This window comes from Sardina pilchardus, chromosome 10 (assembly GCF_963854185.1).
Source record: "Sardina pilchardus chromosome 10, fSarPil1.1, whole genome shotgun sequence".
Classification (NCBI taxonomy): Eukaryota; Metazoa; Chordata; class Actinopteri; order Clupeiformes; family Clupeidae; genus Sardina; species Sardina pilchardus.
In genome coordinates, this window is record NC_085003.1 from 2,363,824 (window position 1) to 2,387,096 (window position 23,273).

Below are 23,273 nucleotides of genomic sequence, written 5' to 3' on the forward strand. Positions count from 1 at the left end.
TCTTACAGCGGTGTTTATTACGAAGCAACAAATTGTTACATGTATCTGTGCAAAAGCCATACATGTCCTGCATGATTCTTTTAGCAACAAGAAAACAATGTTAAAGTATAACATTTTCAAAAAATCTTCAAAACGTTGTTATTTCAAACAAGCAGACAAGCGTCAGGAAAAATACTTAGGCATAGTCACCACACAAGGTGCAAAGGCAAAACATAGATAAACATCAGATTGTTGGTAAACAGCAGGGAAGCGTGGCACATTGTCAAGAGTTAAAAAAATTAGGTACATAATTCTACACTTTCCTTCATTTTAAATCACTTAAAAGCACCACAGATCATGAACAATGGCACACACAAACTGGGAATCAAATGTCTAAACAATGACTCCACACTGAGTGCGCCTACAGCGAAAAAAGGAGGGGAAGGGAAATCAACCAAAATCTCACAGGAAAAAAAAGAGTTTTCAGGCCGAGCTCTGAGAGAGAGAGAGCCCATAAATAGTGGTGGGGCTCACTAATGTAGGTCAGCTGGCTGGGTGCCAGGGGAGCACCGCCCACCCCTCAACCCCTTCCTCCTTGGCAGTGACTGTTAAAGACAGACGAAGGAAATACTGACAGTCCAAAAAATCCCCAGCTTGCAAACTCCTAAATCAGCAACATCTGGGCTGCATTAACCAGGCCAGCGTTTCTGCACAGACAGAAACTGAAAAGGCCCCTTAAAGATGTGCAGGCAGCTACACATTCTTCGCCTGTACGTTTGGCCTTCAGTGAATTAACGCTGACCAACGTTTAAAGACATATGGGTACATATAGTGGTGTAAGGCTCATCATAACAGATGTGACATTCGTTCAGTTCAAGGCAAGAGTCTGAGCTCGGTGGGGGAGGGACACACAGGTATGCCATGAGAGCAGATGACCACAACACGAACAACCCCTGAACATATACACTTGAGTACATAAAAGTGCAAATAGTCTCTTTAACCATATCTACGAAAGGGTTAAGCACCATGGGCAGAGGAGGAGCGGGATCCAGACCTCTGCGAATCTTCTGTGTATGGGAGGACGTTTTAGTGTGTGGAGTGACATGAGTGTGAGGCATGTTGGTGAGTGCAGTGCTGTGTGTTAGGATGAGAGAGGTTCGGATCCGTCCGCTCGACTACGCAGATCACACCCACTCCTGCAGGGATCGTTTGCAGTGGACCAGAAGTTTTGGCGTCTCCTTATTCTGGAGAGTGCTAATGATGACATAGATCACCCCCAAGATGCACAGGATCAGGACCAAAGGCACAGTGATCAGGACTAGGGTTATCACATGATCATCCCTGTCATTGACCTTCACTACCACATCGATCTCCTTGTCCTTCTCCTCATCCTCCTCCTCCTTTCCATCCTCATGGCTTGAGTCGTCGTTGACGGTAGGATTTTCATCGGCACCTTGGCCCTCATCTGGATCAGAATCAGTGTCCACATCTGGGCTCCAGTCCACCGTGCAGCCCATGAAATCTCTGACGATAGATTTGGGGTGTCCCTTCTCCACCTGCAGCTTTGTGTTGTCAAGTTTCCAGTACTGCGTGCCTTTGTAGAAGTACGTGTAGTCTGCAAGCAGAAAAGGAACAATCACGAGTGAGCGTGCACACCAAAACCAGATAATGGTGGGGTTCTGCAGTTTTTATGTGCCAAATGTAGTTACAATTGTTCTGCCCTAGTTTTGCTTTTACAACTACAAGTAAAACAAACTAAAAGTGTCCTGTTGAAGCTGGAGTATTTTGATGATTAAATGTCTTTACAATGTAATAAAAGTTCAAAATCTTCCTTATTTGATTTCTGCGTTGGAGAAAACATCACACTTGCTGACTCACCTCCATCTTCACTGAGAAATGCTCCTTTGATGGAATCAGGAATGCCATTCCATACGCTCACTGGTTTAGGGTAGCCTTCATCTACATTACGGGTTTCTTCCTTGAAGCGCCAATATCTGAGGAGCACAGATTTAACAGATGTTTATTACTGTATAAATGTCCACTAATGTACAAAATGTACACTTAATGTAGACTTTGGAGACTTGCTCCTGGTAGCATCAGACAATCAAAGGATGGACTTTCACAAAGCATGTGCACTTACTGATTCCCTCTGAAGAAATATGTGTGGCCTGCTGGCTCCCACCAAATGGCTGTTTCTATTCTGTCTGTGGGAATGCCCTGGCCATAGTGAATGAGCTCTTGTGGATATCCTGGCTCCAAGTCAGCCTCTCGAAACACCCAGTACCGACTCCCTGCAATATGAAATAAGACACCTCAACATGACTAAAATGCTATCAAAATGAGACTATCTATAACAAATGCGTTCTGAGCCATGCATACTGTACATAAAAGGCAGCTAGCTCTTCATACTGAGGCCACACTCTAACTCGATTCCTCCAAAAAGTTTCAAACTGAAAGCAGAACAGTCAGCATCTGGTCTAGTGTATGACGCAATCAACAGTTAAGCAGATGTGCCAGGTGCTGAACACTAAGAGACTCTTTTTCCACATTAACATTTCAGAGTGTTTTACTAGTGACATAATTTGGCAAAAAGAATGTCAATGGGAGAAACAGACTGCTTAAAGACAGAGCAGCAAAGCTTTGCATACTCAGTGTTTTTACTCAAACCTGCAGTTAGAAAAGAAGTGAAAGAAGTCACACACGATTTAAATCTGTACACTGAATGCACGTGGCATGCTGCTAAAAGGAAGAGAGTAAGACCTTTGAAAAAGACAAATTTCCCATCATGACGTTCATAGGCAGCATCTATGTTGTCCGGCAGGCCCATCCAAAACAGTGAAATGAGCATTGGGTAATTGTCCAGAACCTTGTTCCTTCGCACCCTCCAGAACCAACGACCCTGTTGTTAAAAGAGACATTAAGATAGCAGTTCTCATCCGTATATGGAATGGTATCTGACATAACAATGCAGGGATAACTAAAACAATGGACATAACATGCAATGTTATCAATGTTTGATGTACCTTAAAAACAAACATCTCTCCTCGCAGCAAAGTGACTGTGTCAAAGTTGCCATCACAAATATTGGGGGGAGCTCCATCAGAGCGCTGTGTCGGCCGTGGTCGATAGGTCCTTCTGGTCGGAGCTACCGGTGGGACCCAAGGTTTGGTAGGTCTTGGTTTGGGTTTCGGGGTGACGCGGTTGGCAACTGTAGAGATGATGTCAAATGATGGAGTAGGGGTGGCCTGGGTTGGATCATGCACGGGATGTCCTTCAAAACATTAAACATTCATATTCACATCCAGGTCTGAGCAGATACATTACTACAGATCTACAGTACAATGACAGGCCAGATGGCAGAAGACTAAAAATGAGATGCAATTTTTTGAAGAAATGCACCATAAATTTCATGAATTCCATTGAGATCATCCGTGTGGAGAGAAAAATCATCCGTCTTCATCCACTGATAGAAAGGAGCCATGATGGCTGAAGGATCGTTGGAGTGTTCCAGACCAAGCGCATGACCGAGCTCATGGACGGCCACCAGAAAAAGATCAACACCTGAACACAAACAAACGGTGGTGTGATAATGTGAAATATGTACTTTCCTCCTCTGACTTCACAGAGGACAAATGGCAGAATAATATCCCATATACCCAATAATATCCACAAAGATGAGTACAACATATAAGCTAACATTCATCACTGTATTGCTGGGTCTGATGATCTTTGAATCTAGTCACCTTGCTCATTATGGTTGTCAAGTGTCCAGGGCTCATCCAGGTCAAAGTGTGTGTCTCCACCCATCCCTGGCCCGGGGAAGAAGGCGTGAGCAAGGGACCCTCCCTCGCCATCAAACAGAGACATATCGCCATGGAATCCTGAGGCAAACAGCACCAATATGTCTGGCTCTCCTTGGCTGCCATTTTTGATATCCTTATGAGGGATCTCGTTAAAGGTAAGAGGTGTCACCCTTTCCCAAACCTTAAAGGCCTTACGAATTGCGTCAAATGACCTCTGCTCTCCAATTTTGGGTGTGTGGTTCAGAATACTGAGAAGCAGAAAGAAAGGAAACAAAATGCATCTGTTGCATGATCTCTACATGATGTCAACCCATAATTAAGAGTTTAGAAGATATAATTGATGTTGTGTACACAGATTGGTCTGACATAATCAAATGTTGGGTAAAGAAAAAGCAATTTACCTGTACGTTAATTTATCCTTATCCCATTTTTGACCAGTGAGTACAAAGCGCTTTCTTCGTGTGCTTCCCTCATCTGGCTGCACAAATCGGTCTGGCACACCACATCGAGGCCTTTTCATAGCACTGAAGTGGCATAATGCTTTAGATTAGAACTATTTACAGGCGTCTCTACCATGCACAAATTCTTGTTTTGCATTGTTTAAAGACAAATTGGGTAATGTTACAAATGCATTTATTATATTTATTTTGCAGTATATGTAAGTTGATCATTACCTACATTTTTAAAATAAATCAGTAGTAGGCCTACCCAGTTCTAGCAAACTGAATGTTAAAAATAGACCAGTTGATCATTACCCTGCACGGTTTTCAAATGAATCACCCACTTTTAATGCCCACAGCATGCTCTTCCAAAGGTAAACAGAATGTCAGAATAAAGGGCATCCATACCCAAGGGTAGCCTGGTCCATCACTCCAGTAACCTCTAGGCCATAAAACCGCTGCATTTCGCTGACCGCATTCAAGAGGATTTGTGCAGACTGCATGGTGGACATCTGCTGGCTAGCCTGGGACAAGTAGCCATACTTCCGTAGCCAGGACTGAGATTGCGAGAGGGAAACACAACATTACTGTAAAACTGAGGGAGGAAACTAGAAGAATTAGCCTACTGGGAAGGACGTCAAGGGTCGGTCTACACTAGAGATATATTGATGTGTCTGTGTGTGATATTTGGCTCACTGTGACATCGCACTGAAATGGCTACAATGTCTCATTTGTCAAAGTCAAAGACATGCACCCCAGTTGTTGTGAGGCTACCCCGTCGTAGGTTACAGTGGAACAATAGAATAGCCTCTTCTGCAAGCCCCCCTACCCCGTGAACGGAGGCATAGTCGAAAGTATAAACACCTGGAGTGAGATTTCGTCGCTCATAACATTGTAGGATAGTCTATTAATAAATAAAGGATTACCTCAGCGTTGAAGGGGTCATCTGCAAATGCCTCGAAGTTACTAATAAGTGACAACCACAACGGAAAAATAATCCATTTGAACAATCCAGGAGAAAAGCGTCCGCATCGGTATAACATTGCACCCCGTTTCTTCACCAGCCTGCAGAATAGCGTTGACCGTCAAAAAATCTGGACGGGCCGACAACACAAAGCAAAGTGGCTAAGAAACACGCTAGACCACCCTCATGGCAGCATAGGCTACTCAATAACTAATAACCAATATTATCTTACATTCGCGATCATTCACCGACGAAAGCGGACCTGACGCGCTTCAAGCTTCGATAAATCTCTGCTTCAGAGCATTTGTCATTAATATGGCAAATTTACAGCCGAACGGCCAATACTTGGAAACTTTGATCAAGTTTCGGACCGTCTGTCAGCTGAATGTAGACTATTGCTCGTACGCCTCAAATCACGTCGCAACTGGCGGTCTTATCGACATATATTAGCACGGATTTGAACTTTCCTAACGAAACTCTGAGCGCAAACGCATATGTTGTGGCTGGTACTGAACTAGATAGGCCAAATCCTGCATAACTTTTCACGAGATGTTTTGGATGGCGTCCGGGCGAGAGTTCTATGAGATTAATTCCCCTGTAGCCCACTCTCTCAGGCTGCTGCCCCACCCGCTTTACATACTAGGCCTAACTCAAACACACCACTCCCCCTCATTCTGTCAGTGCGTCCATCGCATAAAGCTATCCCGTGTTATTATTAGCTTAATAATCACATCTGTGCATGCATGTTAGGCTAATTATATCACTGACAGAAATGAACAAAAGTAACCACTGCCATCTAGCTGATTTAAAAATATTGTCCATCTGACCATAAATGTCTAGGAGCAAATTATTTAGAATGTCCATCAGAGCATGTCAGACTAACTGTCCCCCATGCCTTTACATCATCTATAAACTGTAAAGGGACACCACAAAAGTAAATACATATTTTATTTCAGCCATCTATAGTTGAAATTGAAGACTGTCTTCTGGCTCCAGCCTTGGCAAAGGTGATGAGGATTAGCAGAAACAACCCCAGGACCCAGATAGCGCCCACAGGAAGCATCAGCATAAGCACCAGCCCTGGACAGGATTAATAAACAAGAAACAGCGCTCTTATCAATGCATCTGTATACACGCCCATGCCAGCCAGTCTGTGCACATTTCAATAAAAGGTTTGAGATGAGATCTCTAAACTTGGAATTTAAGAGCTTTTAAAGGACAAAGTACCGCACACACATACTAGATTGTTGTGTGGAAGGTTCTGTGTTGTCAATTTTAATGGGCCCATAAGACAGAAGACCTTGGGTTGGGTCTGCCCTTACAGCTTCTCGCTTAGTGATGCTTTTACAATTCTGAAAGAGTCAACAAGGGACCATGAGTACACAAGTCAAAACAAACCTGGAAGCATCAAACGCTTAAGAAAGAAATGCTTGTTAAATTATGACCACACATCTAAGAACACATTCTGGCTGTCGGTGTGTGTCAACTCTTTTAAACAGAAAGTTAACATAAATGTGTTTTAAGTTTGTCATTAAAAACATTAGATTAATTAATTACACAAACATTAACTCCCATAATGGACTGCTGAAAATGAACTCAAAACTTGGGCAAATAACTTACTGGTCTGCATGGTTCATCCTCATCTGGAGCACAAATATGCACCTTGCAGTGGAGGTAGACAACACTCGGCTCATCCACAAAGCGGAACATACTGAAAGAGTAGCGTACTGTGGAACTTTTGCCATTTCCAGTCTTTTCACGTTTAGTCCCGGTTTCAAAAATGACAGTCTCATCATTGGCGCACCTGGTTTAAAAAAAAAAAAAAACGCTTTTACATGCTTACATTCAGGTTTAGATTCTACAATATAGGCCTACCATTTTAAATATGCATCTGTCCACACTATGACACATGGTGAGGTTTAAATAGGTGAACCAACCCATTCAGAAGCAATGCATGAGTCAAGCCTGTTGTTTCGTTGTGCTCTGGTGACTGTGAAGCCCAACACTCATTTACGTTCAACAGGAAGAAATCCTTGGGCTCTGTGACAGACACCTGCACATACACCTTGTCCCTCAGGTGAATTGACGGAGCACTGCTGAAGGCATCCGTGAAGGTGCGGTCTTTAAACAAGGTCATTTCAACCTTTGCATCCAACTCATCAACCCGCACCTCTGTCTCACTGAAAAGGGCACTTGTTTATTACAGAAATACACTCTTATGTTGAAGAAATTCATTCCTATATGAAATATAATGGTACCTGGAGAAGGGGTGGATGGGAAAGGGTAGGCTGACTGCTCGCATATATGGATACACACATGTGTAATCAATTTTCACAGTTGGATCTCTGATGATATTCTCATGTACATTTGGGTCTGACATCAGTGTTAGGGAATATGCAATGTGTGTGATATTTTTCTGTTGGAGGAAGAACATTTAGGGAAAGTTGGGCTAATATAAACTATCATGACCTAATCAAATACAGGCGGGACCTATAAACTGCAGCTGTAAAGACTAAACAAAAGCAGACTTGAGGACTGGGTCCTGTAGGGAGTAAGTTCTTCGCTTACCTCCAGAGGTTTGCCTCCACAGGCAGCGTACTGGTCTTTGGGTGTGCGCACTATGTAGTATGGAACACCAGCGATCACTTCCTTATGTGCTCTGCAGCTTGTGTTTGCCAAGTGCAGAGACTTCACTGGCACGTTGTAATACTTGAAAAAATCCTCGATGACTGTGATGGTAATGAAGTTCTTTCCGCACATTACTTTCATCGAAGCAACTTAATGGGGCAAAAACAGCAGGACCACATGGGCTACAGGTTAACACTGTTTGATATCCTGATACTGAATGACCTGACCTGACCTTGGGTTACCTACCTTTGTCACATAGATCTCCATAGTATCCCATGACACACTTACAGACCTGTCCATCAGCAGATGGAACAAGCCTACAGGTGCTGGCATTGGTACAGTGTGAAACGCTGCATAGTCCTACAACAAATTAAATAGTTAGGTATTGTTGTTAGGATATCAATATGGTGTGAAATCTAGACCTCTACTGCTTACCAGTAGGCCTAACACCAACAAAAAGGACGATGGAAAACACCACAACACCTACAGTTGCCTGAAATACAAAAATAAGAATTAGGCTATTTATGGGAGCCATGCATTGTTTCAACAGCACACCATCAATGTCAACATCATACTTATAATTGTGTGGGCACCTTTAGTCCAGGACGAAGCATTATAGCCTACTAGATAGTTAATTTGGATCGAAAAGGGAAAAGAATGCGCTTATATTTTTCGAACTGGAGGGCTACAAAAGCTCAAAATTGAGAACGCAGTTCAGGCCTATAGACAGACTACCCGATTCACAATTACTCTCTGATTGGACTTAATGAAGGACACCGGTGTGTTTATAATCAGTGCAATTTTTAACAGGCAATATTCTATTGGTTAAGCGTCTCTGTGGTGGCCTACATCCCATGCGCAGTCGTCGAAGTAGACACATATATTGATGTTTAACCTTTTGTGATGTTAAATGGGCAACAGTTATTCCGTCAACTATGAACAGACGGAATAATTGCAGTTGGCCCTGCTTGTTTGATATCAAGGTAGGCTAAAAGTCGCATCCACTTCATGGCATCAGATAAACGCAACGTGTAGCATATGGAGTGTAGGCCGTGTGTGTGTGCGTGTGTGTGGTGTGGTGTGGTGTGAGGGCTGTGTCATGCCCCACAACCAGCCATTTTCTGCAACGCACAGCCGTTTAGACATGAAGAAATGCCACGCACGATTGTATTCTAATCGACTCCGTTGATTGGCATTTGAACATTTCAGCGTTAATTGTGCCAGGGTCGTTGTGCTCTTGAGATACCAAAATGTGTTTTTCAGAAAGTGGTCACGTGAAGGGGCTTCCAAAAGGCCCCGTAGCCAAAGTACATGGAGGTGATTCTGCAACAGCACTAAACTACCTCAGTGCTGAAGGCTCCACCAGACACATTCTGTCGACCCAGCTGTGAACCCGTTGCATTAAACTCATCCCTTTAAAGTGAGCACTGCGGTGACTAATGCTTATTTTCGATTGCAATGTGGACACTGATGAGGAGAAAACAGCAACGGCATCAAAACATTGCTCACTTCATTGTAGGTAGGCTAAATGACAGCGTTTCTTTAGTCATATGGGTAGAGTAGGCTTGGCTACACGATTACATTGAAAAGGAAACATCGATTTGCCTGCAGGCTGCAGTAGCCTATGCTAGAAACTACACAAGGGGCAGGGCACGTCTTGATCGGAGTTTGACTTATCATCCTGGAAAAGTGCAGAAAGTCATGTGAGCCGGGAAAAATGGCTACACAATTCAGTTCATCTTTAAGGGAACTTCTGTTATGATCGCCACAAATGAATAAGTGTTATCGCTGTAGCCTATATAGCTAGGGAAATAACACATCTGCAACATTCAATTGTGAATGTCGAGGGTCGTAACATCAGCGATCTTTCGGTTCGTGAGAGAGTCAACCTTTACGAACACTTCAGGTTATGGAGGATAATGTTAGCCTACCGTTATATATTTGATTTTAGTGTATGCAAACAAACAGGCATACTGTTTGGATAAACGGTTAAAAACCTAATCTTGGTGTGTGAAGACGGATGACAGTCGCCTTTACTCGTGGAAATCGATTGACTGTTCGCGTGATTAGTTTATGATGTGTTGTAGCGTGTGATACATTGTAGCCTACTTCGAGGTTACATTGTTACATTTAATTGTTGGACGTTTCTTTGTATCTGTGGCATTAAGGTCTCTCACTGAAAAAACTCCGTTCGTGCAGGTGTTTTTGTCATTGGTAGCGTGAATTGTAGTAAAGAACATGAATACAGAAAAGGACTTTTCGCCTTTGACCCCAAACATAGTACGAGCTCTAAATGATAAATTGTACGAGAAGAGGAAAGTTGCCGCACTAGAAATTGAGAAGTAAGTGTCATTGTGCATCTACGGTTATTTCTGTCTATCTACTAAACATTCCAGTTTGATATCTGTAGGTTTACTATTGCTATGTTTTTTTCTGACATGATCATATTTAACTCAAATCATTTAGTACGATTAATCGACTAATGTTATTTTTCTTATTGAAACTTGTCATCTGACGCATCAGGTGATCTGCCAGACTGGGCATTGCGCTAAAGCCCACAAACTACGGCCCATTCTCAGCAATGATATCTCAGTTGTGTTGAGCAGAATGAGTTTGGTGTGTTCTTGAGAGAAAGTCATGACAGCTCCACTCTTTTCCATAGGGCTGTCCCTTTCTAAATGAGAGTCTCTTCTGTTGAAGTTGTCATGATCTCTTGTTTGTACATTTCTGAAGGTATAAGTAAATACACATTTGTCTTTCAACACAGACTTGTACGTGAATTTGTGGCTCAAAATAACTCCACTCAAATCAGGCATGTTATTCAAATCCTGGCATCAGAGTTTGCCCTCTCCCAACACCCCCACAGTCGCAAAGGTGGGCTTATTGGCTTGGCAGCTTGTTCGATTGCTCTTGGCAAGGTAAGAGAACAATGTGAAATCCACTTGTTTTGTGATGTTATCCTAACCTATGTCTCCTGAATTGTCTTAAAGACCCTATCATAAACATTTTTTATGATGATTTTTAGATGAATGCTGATGCACTTAGCATAGACTGGAGGCATGTCCTAGTTCTCTATACTGTGGAACGCATTGTTGACATGCTCTCCCTGTAGCCTACTGATAATCACACTGTTGGAATTAGCAATTTAGCTAAATGCATAGGCTATATGTAACAGAAATGTAGGCCACCAGAGATTGGAAGAATGCAAGTGTCAGGATGTTGGACATGACTATCCCTATGACATGCCATTTGTATGACGCACACATACGCTGCCCATAGATTGTGTGATATTTAAATGTAAATATAACCGTAGACATGTCTATAGTGTGACTTGTTTATTGTATTTTCAGGATTCTGGCCTGTATCTGAAAGAGCTTATTGAACCTGTGCTTACCTGCTTCAATGACTCTGATAGCCGATTGCGATACTATGCTTGTGAGGCCCTATACAATATCGTGAAGGTGGCCAGAGGAGCGGTGTTGCCTCATTTCAATGTGCTTTTTGACGGGCTTAGTAAGGTACTGCAAACTTTCCTTATTCCATGTACTGTATATATGTTATATTCATTTGATGAATGCATTTATGAATGTGATCTATTTTTATAAAGAGGAATTGGAAAATAGTTTGGGTAAAGCCCTGTGTATATATTTAATGCTCCTACATAGAGACCATGTTTGTCTCTCACTCCCAGCTTGCAGCAGATCCTGATCCTAATGTGAAAAGTGGCTCTGAGCTCCTTGATAGACTGTTAAAGGTAAGCCAGGGTGGTTTATTTACTCATAGAAAAATAGTATTAAAGCCTCAAGTCTACCATAGTGACATTGATTACTCAGGTAGAGTTTGTAACTCCTGACTAACATTTTCTTGTGTGTTCATGTAGGACATCGTCACAGAAAGTAACAAATTTGACCTGGTGGCATTCGTCCCATTGCTACGTGAGCGGATCTATTCCAACAACCAATATGCTCGGCAGTTTATCATCTCCTGGGTAAGAGAAGCCTGTTTTGATTTAGTTTTATGAAAATGATGAGAACTGTAATCTTTTTTGTCCCACAAACTTAAAGCCGTCCGGTTTTGTTACATTACAAACTATTCATTATGAAGATAGTCCAACACGACATAGCAAAGTTAAGAAATGCATTTCAATGCAAGATGCCAAACAAATGACTTTCTTAACTGTATGCTACTGTCTACACTGCACTAGATCTTGTGCTGTTTATACTGCACCACCTGTCTATATGGTGTCACATTGCACTTTTCTGTTTTTGTGCACTTCTGGTTAGACACACGCTGCATGTTGTTGTCTCTGTATTTGTACTCTGCACTATGAATATAAAGTTGAATCTCATCTAATCTGAAATACATGCACACATCTTAAATCCACTTCTGTATGTATTTTAAGGGTTCTTGGAGTAATGAAGTAAGTGCAATGTTTACTGTAGTGCAGGCAACATGCGTGTTTTTTAGATTTAATTCATACCTATTTTCTCTGTCCAACTGCCTTGTAGATTTTGGTGTTGGAATCCGTCCCTGACATCAACCTCATAGACTACCTGCCAGAGATCCTGGATGGGCTCTTTCAGATTTTGGGAGACAGTAGCAAGGAAATTAGACGGACGTGAGTGCTCATTTATTTGTCTTCTGTTCTCTTTTTTTAATACGGTTTTCCTTTTAAAATAATGCTGTTTTCTCTGTTAAATAAAGCTTTGGATTTTTGTGATGTGTTTCTCCAATTGGAAAATCATCATAAGGTTTTAGGAATTATTATTTTAGGAATGCTTTACCATACAAGACAGATTCTGTGTATTCTGCTGTCATTATATTATTTCCACTTTGGTGGGGGTTGTATGCAAAGGAACTGCCTTGCAGTTTATACACAGGACAACATGTTAGCCCACATTCGTTGTGCTATTGATTAGGACTTTCCACAAAAGTTAGGCCTTTCAGTGTAACAAGTAATCAAATAGAAATGGCTAAACTATTGACTGTAACACAACACGGTGTACGTCATCATACTGATGCAGCACAATACGTACCAACTATATCCTCCAAGAGTTATCCAGTTTGTGTGAGATGAACCACGACTAGTCGGTGTGAAGTGGCAAGCATAGCATAGCAGGCAGGTTTGATTTAGAAGCCTATTATGAAATAGTAATTTGCTATTCAGCCACCCCAAGTCATGTCGACCTGCTAGAGGCCTTCTGGATGCAGGGAGGTTTGATCCCCAAGGGGAAATTCAAGGTCCCAGCAGCTTAAGACACCACACTCAACATATACTACAATGTAAACAGGATTATAAAAAAAACAAATCAACATGACTAAAAAGAACAGTAAAACATACTAAAGATAAAGATGCACATGAATGTTCTGAGGATTGGTATTGTGATCCAGTATGACGTGTGTGTCAAAGTGGTAGTGCAAATTAGCAAGGTTAAAGTCTAGTGACCAGCATTACATATGGACAATAAAAATGTAAGCAGTAATATAACAGTTGTAGTATAAATATATGGACAAATAAGAGAAAAGTAACGATATAAGAATTATAGCAGCAGTGCAAGGATAAGTTAGATAATGGTATAGACATCAGTCACTGGTCAAGTTTGAACTAAGAAATATATGGACAAAATAAGAGAAAAGTAAACAGCAATATAAGAGTTATAGCAGCAGTGCAAGGATAAATTTGATAGGATGAAGGTATCAGCCATTGGTCAAGTGTGAAGTTAGACCACAGTCCAGTCAAGGGGATGGAGGGAGGGGTTGTGCATGTGGGCTAATGTAGCCAGTAAACGGTGTCAGCAGTACACAGTACTGTACAGAAATGTCATGGAAGTGTATGAGTGTGGTGGTGCAGATAGACTATGCAGAGAAGTCCAACTCTCCTTTTTTCTTTAATGAAGCATTGAAGAGTTGTATGGCCATGGGTACAAATGACTTGCTCAGTCTGTCAGTTGTGCAAACCCCTTCTACATACTGTATGTCTGCTTAATCCTTACCCAACCTGCAGGGTAGTATTACGTCAGCCTTGCTCACCTTTGATTGACATGCCGTTATTGTCGGGACAGGCTGTACAGGCCTATATAAAATATCCCAAGGGGCTCTTTTCTGGCCAGCCTGGAGGAATAGGGCAGGAACGCCTATACAGCACATGGAACATGTGTCTGTGCTGCTTTTGCTGTTTTTGCTGCTGGATCTCTCTCTGCTTGACTCTCTGTCTCTACACTCATCTGGGGTTAAAAAAACAATGACTATTCCTTATTTTTCAGGTGTGAAGTGGTCTTGGGGGAGTTTCTCAAGGAGATCAAAAAGACCCCATCTAGTGTGAAGTTTGCTGAGATGGCTAACATTCTGGTCATCCACTGCCAGGTGTCAGATGAGTCAAAGCTCAGTGAGTGTGATGTACTCGTATAACACATAATGAGCTTAAACTGGCAATGTATGGGTCACATTGTGTCCTCTCTTCATATGTACACTCTAAAAAAAAAAGAATGGGTTTTTCAGAGCGATGCCATAGAAGAACCTATTTCAGTGCTTCAAAGAACCATCGAGGCAACCTTTTGCCTGATGTAATGGGTTAACACAGAGTTTTGACTCTCCATGGGACCATCCAGAGATTTAAAGCAACACTAAAGAGTTTTTATTAGCTTAAAGTAATGTTTCCAAAAACATTTCAGTGGTTCATCAACTCGTAATAGGGTGAACGGCACTTCTGCATTTGCTTTGCGGCCCCTCTATCGCCTATAAACGCACTATGTAACCATGTAATGTTACCCGGTCGGGTAGCGAATCTGTAGTTCTATATTGAAGAATCTATAGAGTGACAGGGGAAAGTTCTTTAGTGCTGCTTTGAAGAACCATTTAAGCACCTTTATTTTTTAAGCCCAATTCACACCAAAGATTCCTGACAAAACCGAGTTGCAGTGGTGTGAATTTGAAGTTGCACGTAGTTGCAAGCCGTCACAGAGCATTCAACATGTTGAGTCTCAGTTGCAAGGTTTTAGAACATTGCGGCTCGTCTCGTCGGGAATCTTTGGTCTGAACCCTACTTTATAGGGTGTAAACAACTGGTTATATGTGAATTCCTACTCAAGTGTACTCATTTCTCTGTATGAATTTTGGATATATCAAGCACCTTAAATGTTCAATTAATCCCAGTAGATTCATTATTTGTGACGTAGTCACATACTTAGTGTGCAGACATATACCCTTAGGTTAAATGTCTATAAATAGAAAATGCCCTGTTAATGAAAATAAACCATATTATGGCTGAAATGTATATTATATGCTGAGGTCCAAACATAGTCACTGAGAAGTACAAGCTATTCATTCATCCAAATATCTGAGCAGAAATGTGACACCATTTTTATGTATTATCTTTGGATGGCTCAGTCATAGTCAATAACCCATTGTTCCGTTGTTCTATTTCAGCAAATGACTTAATCCAGCTGACAGCCATGACGTGGATGAGGGAGTTCATTCAGTTGGCTGGTCGTGTGATGCTGCCTTACTCCTCAGGAATCCTGACCGCTGTGCTGCCTGGTCTCTCCTATGATGACCGCAAGAAAAGTATCCTTAAGTGAAAGTGTTCAGCCCGTGTGTGTGTGTGTGTGTGTGTGTGTGTGTGTGTGTGTGTGTGTGTGTGTGTGTGTGTGTGTGTGTGTGTGTGTGTGTGTGTGTGTGTGTGTGTGTGTGTGTGTGTGTGTGTGTGAGAGAGAGGGAGGAGAGAGAGAGAGAGATGTTGCAGATAGTGATGGTTACCCATGTAGTTAACAGGAAGTCTGTGAGAGAGAGAAATACAATAACTGTACAATATCCACTGCAACAGTTAATGCAAGGAATATGGGAATACGGGTCCTTAATCTAAGGAATATGGAAAATACCGGTCCTTAATCTATGTTGTCCAGGCACTAAAGAAGCAGCCAGTGCATGTAATCATAGTCTAATGAAACTCGTCACCCCTGAGGATGATGAAGAGGAAGAGGACACGCGGTCACAAACATCCCCACCCCAAGAGGACAGCCCGCCCAAGTCCCAAGAAGATCTCAATGGTGAGTAACACAAGTAAATGTGAGAATGCTGAGTTGGCGACGAAGTATCCATTTATTGTAGATGACCATTAAACAAAAATAATTTGAGACATTTTACTATATCTTTACTTCTGATGACTTATTTTATCAAAAGTGGCAGTTGTTGGCAAAAACAAAGAAATGTTCTTGCAGGATATGCACATTTTTATTACAGCAATAAAACATAACATGCACATTTGACATGTTACCATGTAGAAATATGGGGCATATGATACTCCATTACAGGGAGGTCTGTAGCACTGGTTCTCATAAAAGACATGAGATTGGTTCTCATAAAAGATTCCTTTTGTAATAATAATGTAAAATGTAATACAGTTGTACTTAATAATCCAACAGTCTGACCACAGTGGGGAAACATTCCAGCATTTAAATGTATTCCAGTCCTGTGATTACTTCTCAGAACACCTTGGTTTTATTTGTTTCTGTTGTAAGCATTCTGTACAGTACATGTCATGAAGCTTATGTTGTTGGTGTGGGCCAAACTGAGAGGGCATGCATGAGAGGGTATCGCATTAACCACATTCACACAGCGTAGCTGAGATGTATAGCTACTCCATCTACATATTGATCAATGTGTGGTTCCATCAGTAAAAGAGGCTTCATCCAGATGTTATGAAATGAACATTGAATTAGTAAAAATCTACTTTGACACTATTGATCCTAGGTACAGTATATACAGTTGGAGCATATTGAGTTTCATTTGAATAGTTTCTTTTCTAGCTCGTACAGTAAAGCTATTTCGTGCTTCATTTTTATTAGCTCTTAAACAACTCATGCCCTCTGTCTTTCCAGAACCCCTCTCCAATAAACTGGTGTTGGTTGCACTTGCGATGAACTGTAGCCTGGCTGTCAATCTTCTTGTGTACTTTCATTCACCATGGTGGATTTGATTCAGTTGCAGAAGACATATTGTTGCAAAATGTCAAGGCAGTCGGCAACAGCCCATCCTAAGAGTTGAATCTGCCTCTTGCATCCTCTGTAATTGGGAAAATAAATACCATGGTCCACTAACATCCAAGTAATCAGGAAAAGGAAGTCCCAACAAATCATTTAGCAATAGCCTGTCACGTAGCAATGGCCTGTCAATCACATGCCCTAGCCTGGAACGACACGGAGGTGCTGTAAGAAGGGCTTGCATTTCTTGATGTTATTTTTTTTTTTTTTATCATGTTGAAGGATGAGAATGTATTCCTCATGTGATGTGTTCCTCCACTCACCAATTTAGTTTGAGAAGAGAGGAGAAAGCCCTGATTAGTTCCTTTGACAAGCGTAGGGGTTATCACAGTCTTCATTCTGAGCCCCATGTTTACTGAGAAACATCTGTCAGTGTGTGCTCCAGGTACACACAGTTGAAATCAGTGTACACTACATCTGTCTTCAGGATCATAGGTTCATAGATTCTGCTTTTGGGCCATAGATTCATAGTTCCTAGTAAGGAATTGTTTTTCAATGAAGAACTAAGAACACTTTCAAACAGCCTTCTTTTGACAGTAATTTAACTGATTCTTGTAGATTCTTGTATTGGTTACGCAGCAACTAGCAAATTCTGTATCTGTGATGAAGTTAGTTTTCTATATCTCAGTTAGCAAAGCTTCATGTATTGATTTTCTGATAGTGTGGTCACTTTTGATCTACCAAATCACACTTTTAATATGACTGATTACAGAGAGCCATATCTGTCACTTCAGACACATTAAATCTAGCCATGATTTGACAAGAAAGCCTAGCAGTAGTGCACAACCATATGTATGAAAGGTGGTTCGTGGTTGCAAACATTTAACTTTCGTGTTTTAAAATGTTTTGATTGTTGTTTCAGCAGAATGAGTTGCATTTTTCAGTTAAGACCTTTCCCTTGTTCTCGGTTCGTCGACCACAGAGATGTTGAACTGTTATTGAAACTAACATGAAGGAACTGGGGTGTGACTGTAATGCCTGAAATGGAAGCCAACATGTATGGTTCTGTGAGATTGAGATACACACTGCTGTGCTGCTGGTGGCCTCATGTGATATCAGATATTAATCATGATTCTTTTTTGTATGTCTAGACTCACTCAATGCCTCTCAGGAGTCCATCGGTCTTAGCAAAATTAGCTTCTTCACCCCAGCAAGGTAAGTAATACAGTGTCAAAGCATACCTGAACAATATTTGTACAACTCTCCTCATTCCTGTTTGGACACCCCATTAAACTCATTAAAACCCCCAGTATGGATTAAGGAGCTATTGTTTACATATTCACATTCTTAACATTTGGGCTACATCAACTGCAATTCTGTATAAACACACGTGACTGAAATGACAAAATCAGGAACAGGAGAGCAATTCTAAAGTTTGACGTCTGAAGAGGAAACTCTAGAACTGCATTCTACTGACGGTCAGATGTGATCTCACTATCCCAGTTTAGACAGGGCGCAGGTTACTCTGGACCTGGATGGAATAGTTCAGGTGTTGGATCGGCATCTGCATGACTCCTCCACTGGTATGATGACTCGGATTGCTGTGCTCAAGTGGTTGTACCATCTCTACATAAAAACACCACGGAAGGTGAGCCAAATCGTACCGTTTCACACCACACTTGTGCAGTATAGACCTCTTTCCTTGTTAAGTATGACCTTGCTTTTATGCTTTTACTTTCACTGTAAGAGTTCCTATGTGTGTTCTCTTCCTAGATGTTCAGACACACGGATAGTTTGTTCCCAATGCTGTTGAAGACTCTTTCTGATGAATCTGATGAGGTATGTTTTTGTCTTTGGACCAGACTGTCCACTAAATACATACAAAGTGATTTGTGGGAAAAGTTTTCTCTCAATCATTGCACCCTCAGGTGATCCTGAAAGATTTGGAAGTGCTTGCTGAGATTGCATCATCGCCGGCTGGACAGACGTACAACTCCGGGATGTGTGACGGTTCTGACAGCAAAAGCGAACTCCAGGTTCCTGAGCCCAGTATTGGCCAGCAGCTGGTTGTTGGTGAGGCCTTTGTGCTTTTCTCAACTAAACTCCTTGTTGACTTTGTCTGCAGTGTAAGATAATATAGATGAATATAGACATAGCGTGTAGTTTGGTCTGTGTGGTGTGAAGCATCTTGATTTATGGGGAAATTCATTAGCAGATGCTGTGGGTTGTTTGGCTTAGAACAGCATTTTGCATTCATTTGCGTACCTGCCCCCTGTCCATGACTAAAAGCTGAACCTTGCACTCTTGCAGGATCCAAAATGGCTGATTCCTCCCCCTCCACCCCCAGCATGAACTCCTACTTCTACAAATTCATGATAAACTTGCTGAAGCGCTTCAGTCTGGAGAGGAAGCTGTTGGAGACCAGGGGGGCCTTCATCATCAGGTGATCATGCTCAGACACTAGCATCTTCTCTCAGATATTTCCTAGATAATGCTCAGATTACTTTTGAGGTGTCTCTGTAAAGTGTTTTTTCAGACGGCAGACAGTAACAGCTTCTCTCTGTGTGTTTTTGTACTCTGCAGACAGCTCTGTCTGCTTCTGCATGCAGAGAACATCTTTCACTCCATGGCAGATATCTTGCTGAAGGAGGAGGACCTCAAATTTGCCTCAACCATGGTGCAGACACTCAACACCATCTTGCTCACGTCAGCCGAGCTGTTCCAGCTGCGCAACCAGCTCAAAGACTTGCGCACTCAGGTTAGATCTAGTCCCACTCCTTTGCTGAGATGAGGCTTGTTCTGTGAGTGTAATTGATATCTGTTCATAGACAAAGAAGATGGGTTAGATCCCAGAGTCTCCTTTTCTCAGTGTTGATTTCCCCCCACATTGAGGTTGTTGCAGTATGTTAAGCACCTTTCGTATGCCATGTGTTTCAGGAGAGTTGCGCTCTCTTTTGCTGTCTGTACCGATCCTGGTGCCACAATCCCGTGGCCACAGTGTCCCTCTGCTTCCTGACACAGAATTACCGTCATGCCTATGAGCTCATCCAGAAGTTGTATCCTTGAATTCATGTTTCAGTTTGTTGAAATTGAAATACAAGACTCCATTGGTTCTATCAAGAAGAAAATAAAATGTTTCTCAGAGACATTGGATCACTTTCTCAGACATGGATCAAGTGTATTCCAAGATTAAAATCTTTTTCAGTAGAGATCTTTCAGTTCTCTCTTAGTCTAGGACTAGGCTTAATCCATGTCTGGGAAACCAGCCCATTATGTTTTGTACTAGAGTAAGTGTATCAAATGATTCCTTAAGATGTGTCTCTCAGTGGGGACCTGGAGGTGACTGTAGATTTCCTCATGGAAGTGGACAAATTGGTGCAACTTATTGAGAGTCCCATCTTTACCTGTGAGTTTGAGCTAGACTGTTTTCATTTCTGACTTTCTCGGTCTCTGTACCTCCTGGTTACCTCTGAAGTTCGCCTACAGAAAAGCAGCCCATATAAGGAGATCCAGTATCTTTGCATTTTTCCTATGGGAAAATAACATGTGGATTTTGAATTATCGACCTGTTATACTCTCATGGGGACAATGAAATCTGAAATGCAGACGTTTTGCCCTACAGACTTTTGTCATCTGCCTTTTAGTGGGTTCATTGATATTTGGTATGTTAAGATGGCAAACTTTTATTTTTGCTACTCCACTTGAGATGCACTTACTGTACAACAGGTTTGATTACTGTAGCTCCCTTATATAGGCAAGCATGGCAGCTTAGGGTACTTTTTGTAGGCGAACTTCAGAGGTCTATTGGTGCTCTTAACAGGTCTGTCATTTGTTTGCTGTGTTTTACAGACTTGCGTTTGCAGCTTCTGGATGTGGAAAACAACCCTTACCTAATCAAAGCTCTGTATGGGCTTCTGATGCTGCTGCCTCAAAGCCAGGCCTTTCAGCTGCTGTCTCATCGACTGCGTTGCGTACCAAACCCAGAACTCATGAGGACCGTGTATGTATGCTCAGCCCAACCCAGCTAGGTCACCCTCTTACTTAATCACCCCACCGACCCAAGTGCATCAATGCTTGGTGTACTCTGAAGTGTACATCCACACTATTGTACTCTACAAGTACTCTACAAACTACAAACTACACCACCTTCTTAAATGCTCACTCAGTCTTAGCAGTCAGTCATCAGTTAGTGAAATGACCACATGTGAACGTTTCTTTTCCCCAGGGATGATTCAAAGTCTTGCAACATCAAACGTCCCAATCAGACTCATGTGGACTACACGGAGCTGCTGCAGCACTTTGACCGCGTCCAGAGCAAACACCTGGAGGTGAGGCACCAGCGTACGGGACGAGCAGAGCACACCGATAGGAAGCTAGCGCTCTGAGAGCTAGCGCGCCGTTGGGAGTACAGTGTTTCAAGTATTACATGAACATTAACTGATGTTGGACCTCTAGCGGGAACTTTTTATCACTTGGATGTACTGGATGTACTGTACTGTTATTTTTCAAGTGCTTTATGTTAAGATAAGATGATTCGTTTTTTCTTGTTTGTTTGTGAAATGTATATGCCATCCTTTCTTCTGCAGTCTTTGACCAGTGATTGGAATGTTTTCAAATCATTGTATTGTAGTTATTTCAAACCAGTGCCGGCTGAGATGCTAAAAGACTAGCCATGAGTGAGTCCTTCACTAGGAAGCTTTCATTGTCAGGGTAGTATGCAAGCAGTGTCCGATTACACAGCTAAATGCTTTCAGCAGCTTGGTAGTTTTGTTGGCATTGCTTTTCTTATACCTCACATCTCACATAAAAAGACCAGCACTCTTTGATTTCTGATGCCAAGCATCAACTCTGCATTGTTGAATACCTTACTGTCTCTTCAGTCTTGATTCACCTTGGTGAAGATGCATCTCTATTCATGACTACTACATTCCTTACCTTCACATCTTTTCACGCTAACATACAGTATGCTACTCTGACCTGATATGATCACCAATCTAATTGTAAACAACAAATGTAAGTGTTGTCTAAATTATCATTAAAGAAATGAGGACCACAATAAATAATAGTAATCGCTAAATAAACTGGTATTTAAGATGACATGAATCATCCTCCTAATCCCCTCTTCCATGTTGCTCTTTCATGAACAATTAATCACTGACTGGGTGTTCCCTTTGGGGGGTTAGGGTACATATTATACGCTTTTATTTTCAGGTCTGTTGTTTTTTTTGTTTAACAATTGTATTCAGAACTTTTCTAAATCAGAAATAGTGAATTTTAGGATATTTTAGGACTGTACTTTACTACTTGTACTGTACTTCAATGTGTAGAGGCATTAGAGAGAGTATACTATTGAGGTGTAACATTCTGGATATTGATTCCCCATCACCCTACATAGAGCAATTAAGCAGCTAATTTTGTCATTAGGCTTAGGCCTACAAAAGCTGAAGATAATTCTAAAATTGGCTTGCAGTTTGTGAAATACTTTACACTAATACATTTGTCAGCAATTACAATTGACACTGATTTCATATGTTGACATCATATAGTAGTATACAGTGGCCAATTAAATTCCCTTTGCCCATTTTGTCTTGTTAAAGAAATAATGTATTTGTAAGTGATAATATTATAAATCTACCCATTTGTTTTACTACATTTTAAGGATGTATTGTTCAAGTAATGCCATCTGAGTAACGCTTGAATGGAGGGCATTAGTTGAAAGACTCCAATCTTTCCCAAATCTTGTCTTCTGATGTTTGGGTAGCTGAAAGATGTGCTCTCCAGTATAAAAAGGTCAGTAGCAAAACAAAAATGTATAAATCAAATCAAATCAAATCATAGGCTCATTGGCCGTGTATACATGCGTATGAGGAATTTGGTCTCTGCATTTATCCCATCCATTGATTAGTGAACACACAGTGAGGTGAACACACTAGCAATATACTCAGTTTATATACGTTCTGCTATTATGGACTTTTCCTTGGTGGCAGCAGTGGGGACTACAACCACAGGCCTAACTATCTATTACTATCTTACTATCTAACACAACATAACTCTGCTTTTAGGCAATGCTTCAACATCAACATTACCTAACACACTGGTTTAAGCAAAACTGGTCATTATTATTCTGAACAACGGCACACTGGGGTTACTCACTGGGGCATGATCAAGGAACAAGGACCTTGGCCAGCCAATCTGGACCCACAATTTCAGTTTATTCAGCTTCAGCTACAGCTGTGGGATCTGTTGTTTACGGACACTTCTTAAGGTTTACGTTTTACCAGTCACCAGTTGCCTGACAGCATGTGGATTCTTAACTGATTCGACGTTGATGCTACTGGTAATCTCTTGATGTGAAAACATTTAAAAATAAAGATGTACCTTTTTATACCATGCATATTAACTGGACATGTTATACTGACTGTATTGTATGGTATGTGCTTGAGAAAAGAATGAAGAACATGTTAGTGTCAGTTAGCCGCAC

General features: G+C 41.5%; 3 protein-coding genes across 6 annotated transcripts; 1 reads left to right on the top strand and 2 right to left on the bottom strand.

Moving 5' to 3' along the window:
• Positions 1-5,792, bottom strand: mmp15a (matrix metallopeptidase 15a). 2 transcript variants are annotated; one of them, XM_062548433.1, is made up of 11 exons: positions 5,419-5,792; positions 5,149-5,316; positions 4,631-4,779; positions 4,184-4,306; positions 3,723-4,030; positions 3,379-3,540; positions 3,003-3,250; positions 2,740-2,878; positions 2,120-2,270; positions 1,858-1,973; positions 1-1,594 (listed from the first exon to the last, which is right to left on the bottom strand). In XM_062548433.1, the coding sequence occupies exons 2-11, from the start codon at positions 5,263-5,265 to the stop codon at positions 1,164-1,166; spliced, it is 1,944 nt and encodes a 647-aa protein (XP_062404417.1). In that variant the 5' UTR covers positions 5,266-5,316; positions 5,419-5,792; the 3' UTR covers positions 1-1,163. The 2 variants fall into 2 exon arrangements, with proteins under 2 accessions (XP_062404417.1, XP_062404416.1); XM_062548432.1 differs by having other exon boundaries at positions 5,149-5,791.
• Positions 5,793-6,117: 325 nt separating this feature from the next.
• zpd (zona pellucida glycoprotein d) lies at positions 6,118-9,321 on the bottom strand. 2 transcript variants are annotated; one of them, XM_062548435.1, is made up of 9 exons: positions 9,158-9,321; positions 8,250-8,307; positions 8,061-8,174; positions 7,755-7,963; positions 7,445-7,602; positions 7,124-7,366; positions 6,807-6,990; positions 6,427-6,538; positions 6,118-6,266 (listed from the first exon to the last, which is right to left on the bottom strand). In XM_062548435.1, exons 3-9 carry the CDS (start codon positions 8,089-8,091, stop codon positions 6,139-6,141), a joined length of 1,065 nt encoding a protein of 354 aa, XP_062404419.1. In that variant the 5' UTR covers positions 8,092-8,174; positions 8,250-8,307; positions 9,158-9,321; the 3' UTR covers positions 6,118-6,138. The 2 variants fall into 2 exon arrangements, with proteins under 2 accessions (XP_062404419.1, XP_062404418.1); XM_062548434.1 differs by lacking the exon at positions 9,158-9,321 and adding an exon at positions 8,408-8,646.
• vac14 (vac14 homolog (S. cerevisiae)) lies at positions 8,660-23,077 on the top strand. Of its 2 annotated transcripts, XM_062548428.1 has the most exons (20): positions 8,660-8,797; positions 10,014-10,156; positions 10,582-10,732; positions 11,165-11,332; positions 11,506-11,568; positions 11,695-11,802; positions 12,323-12,432; positions 14,078-14,199; positions 15,240-15,377; positions 15,716-15,859; positions 17,944-18,007; positions 18,296-18,440; positions 18,566-18,631; positions 18,721-18,865; positions 19,103-19,235; positions 19,376-19,550; positions 19,730-19,848; positions 20,119-20,198; positions 20,642-20,792; positions 21,018-23,077. In XM_062548428.1, the coding sequence occupies exons 2-20, from the start codon at positions 10,053-10,055 to the stop codon at positions 21,175-21,177; spliced, it is 2,346 nt and encodes a 781-aa protein (XP_062404412.1). In that variant the 5' UTR covers positions 8,660-8,797; positions 10,014-10,052; the 3' UTR covers positions 21,178-23,077. The 2 variants fall into 2 exon arrangements, with proteins under 2 accessions (XP_062404412.1, XP_062404411.1); XM_062548427.1 differs by lacking the exon at positions 8,660-8,797 and having other exon boundaries at positions 9,525-10,156.
• Positions 23,078-23,273: the final 196 nt, after the last annotated feature.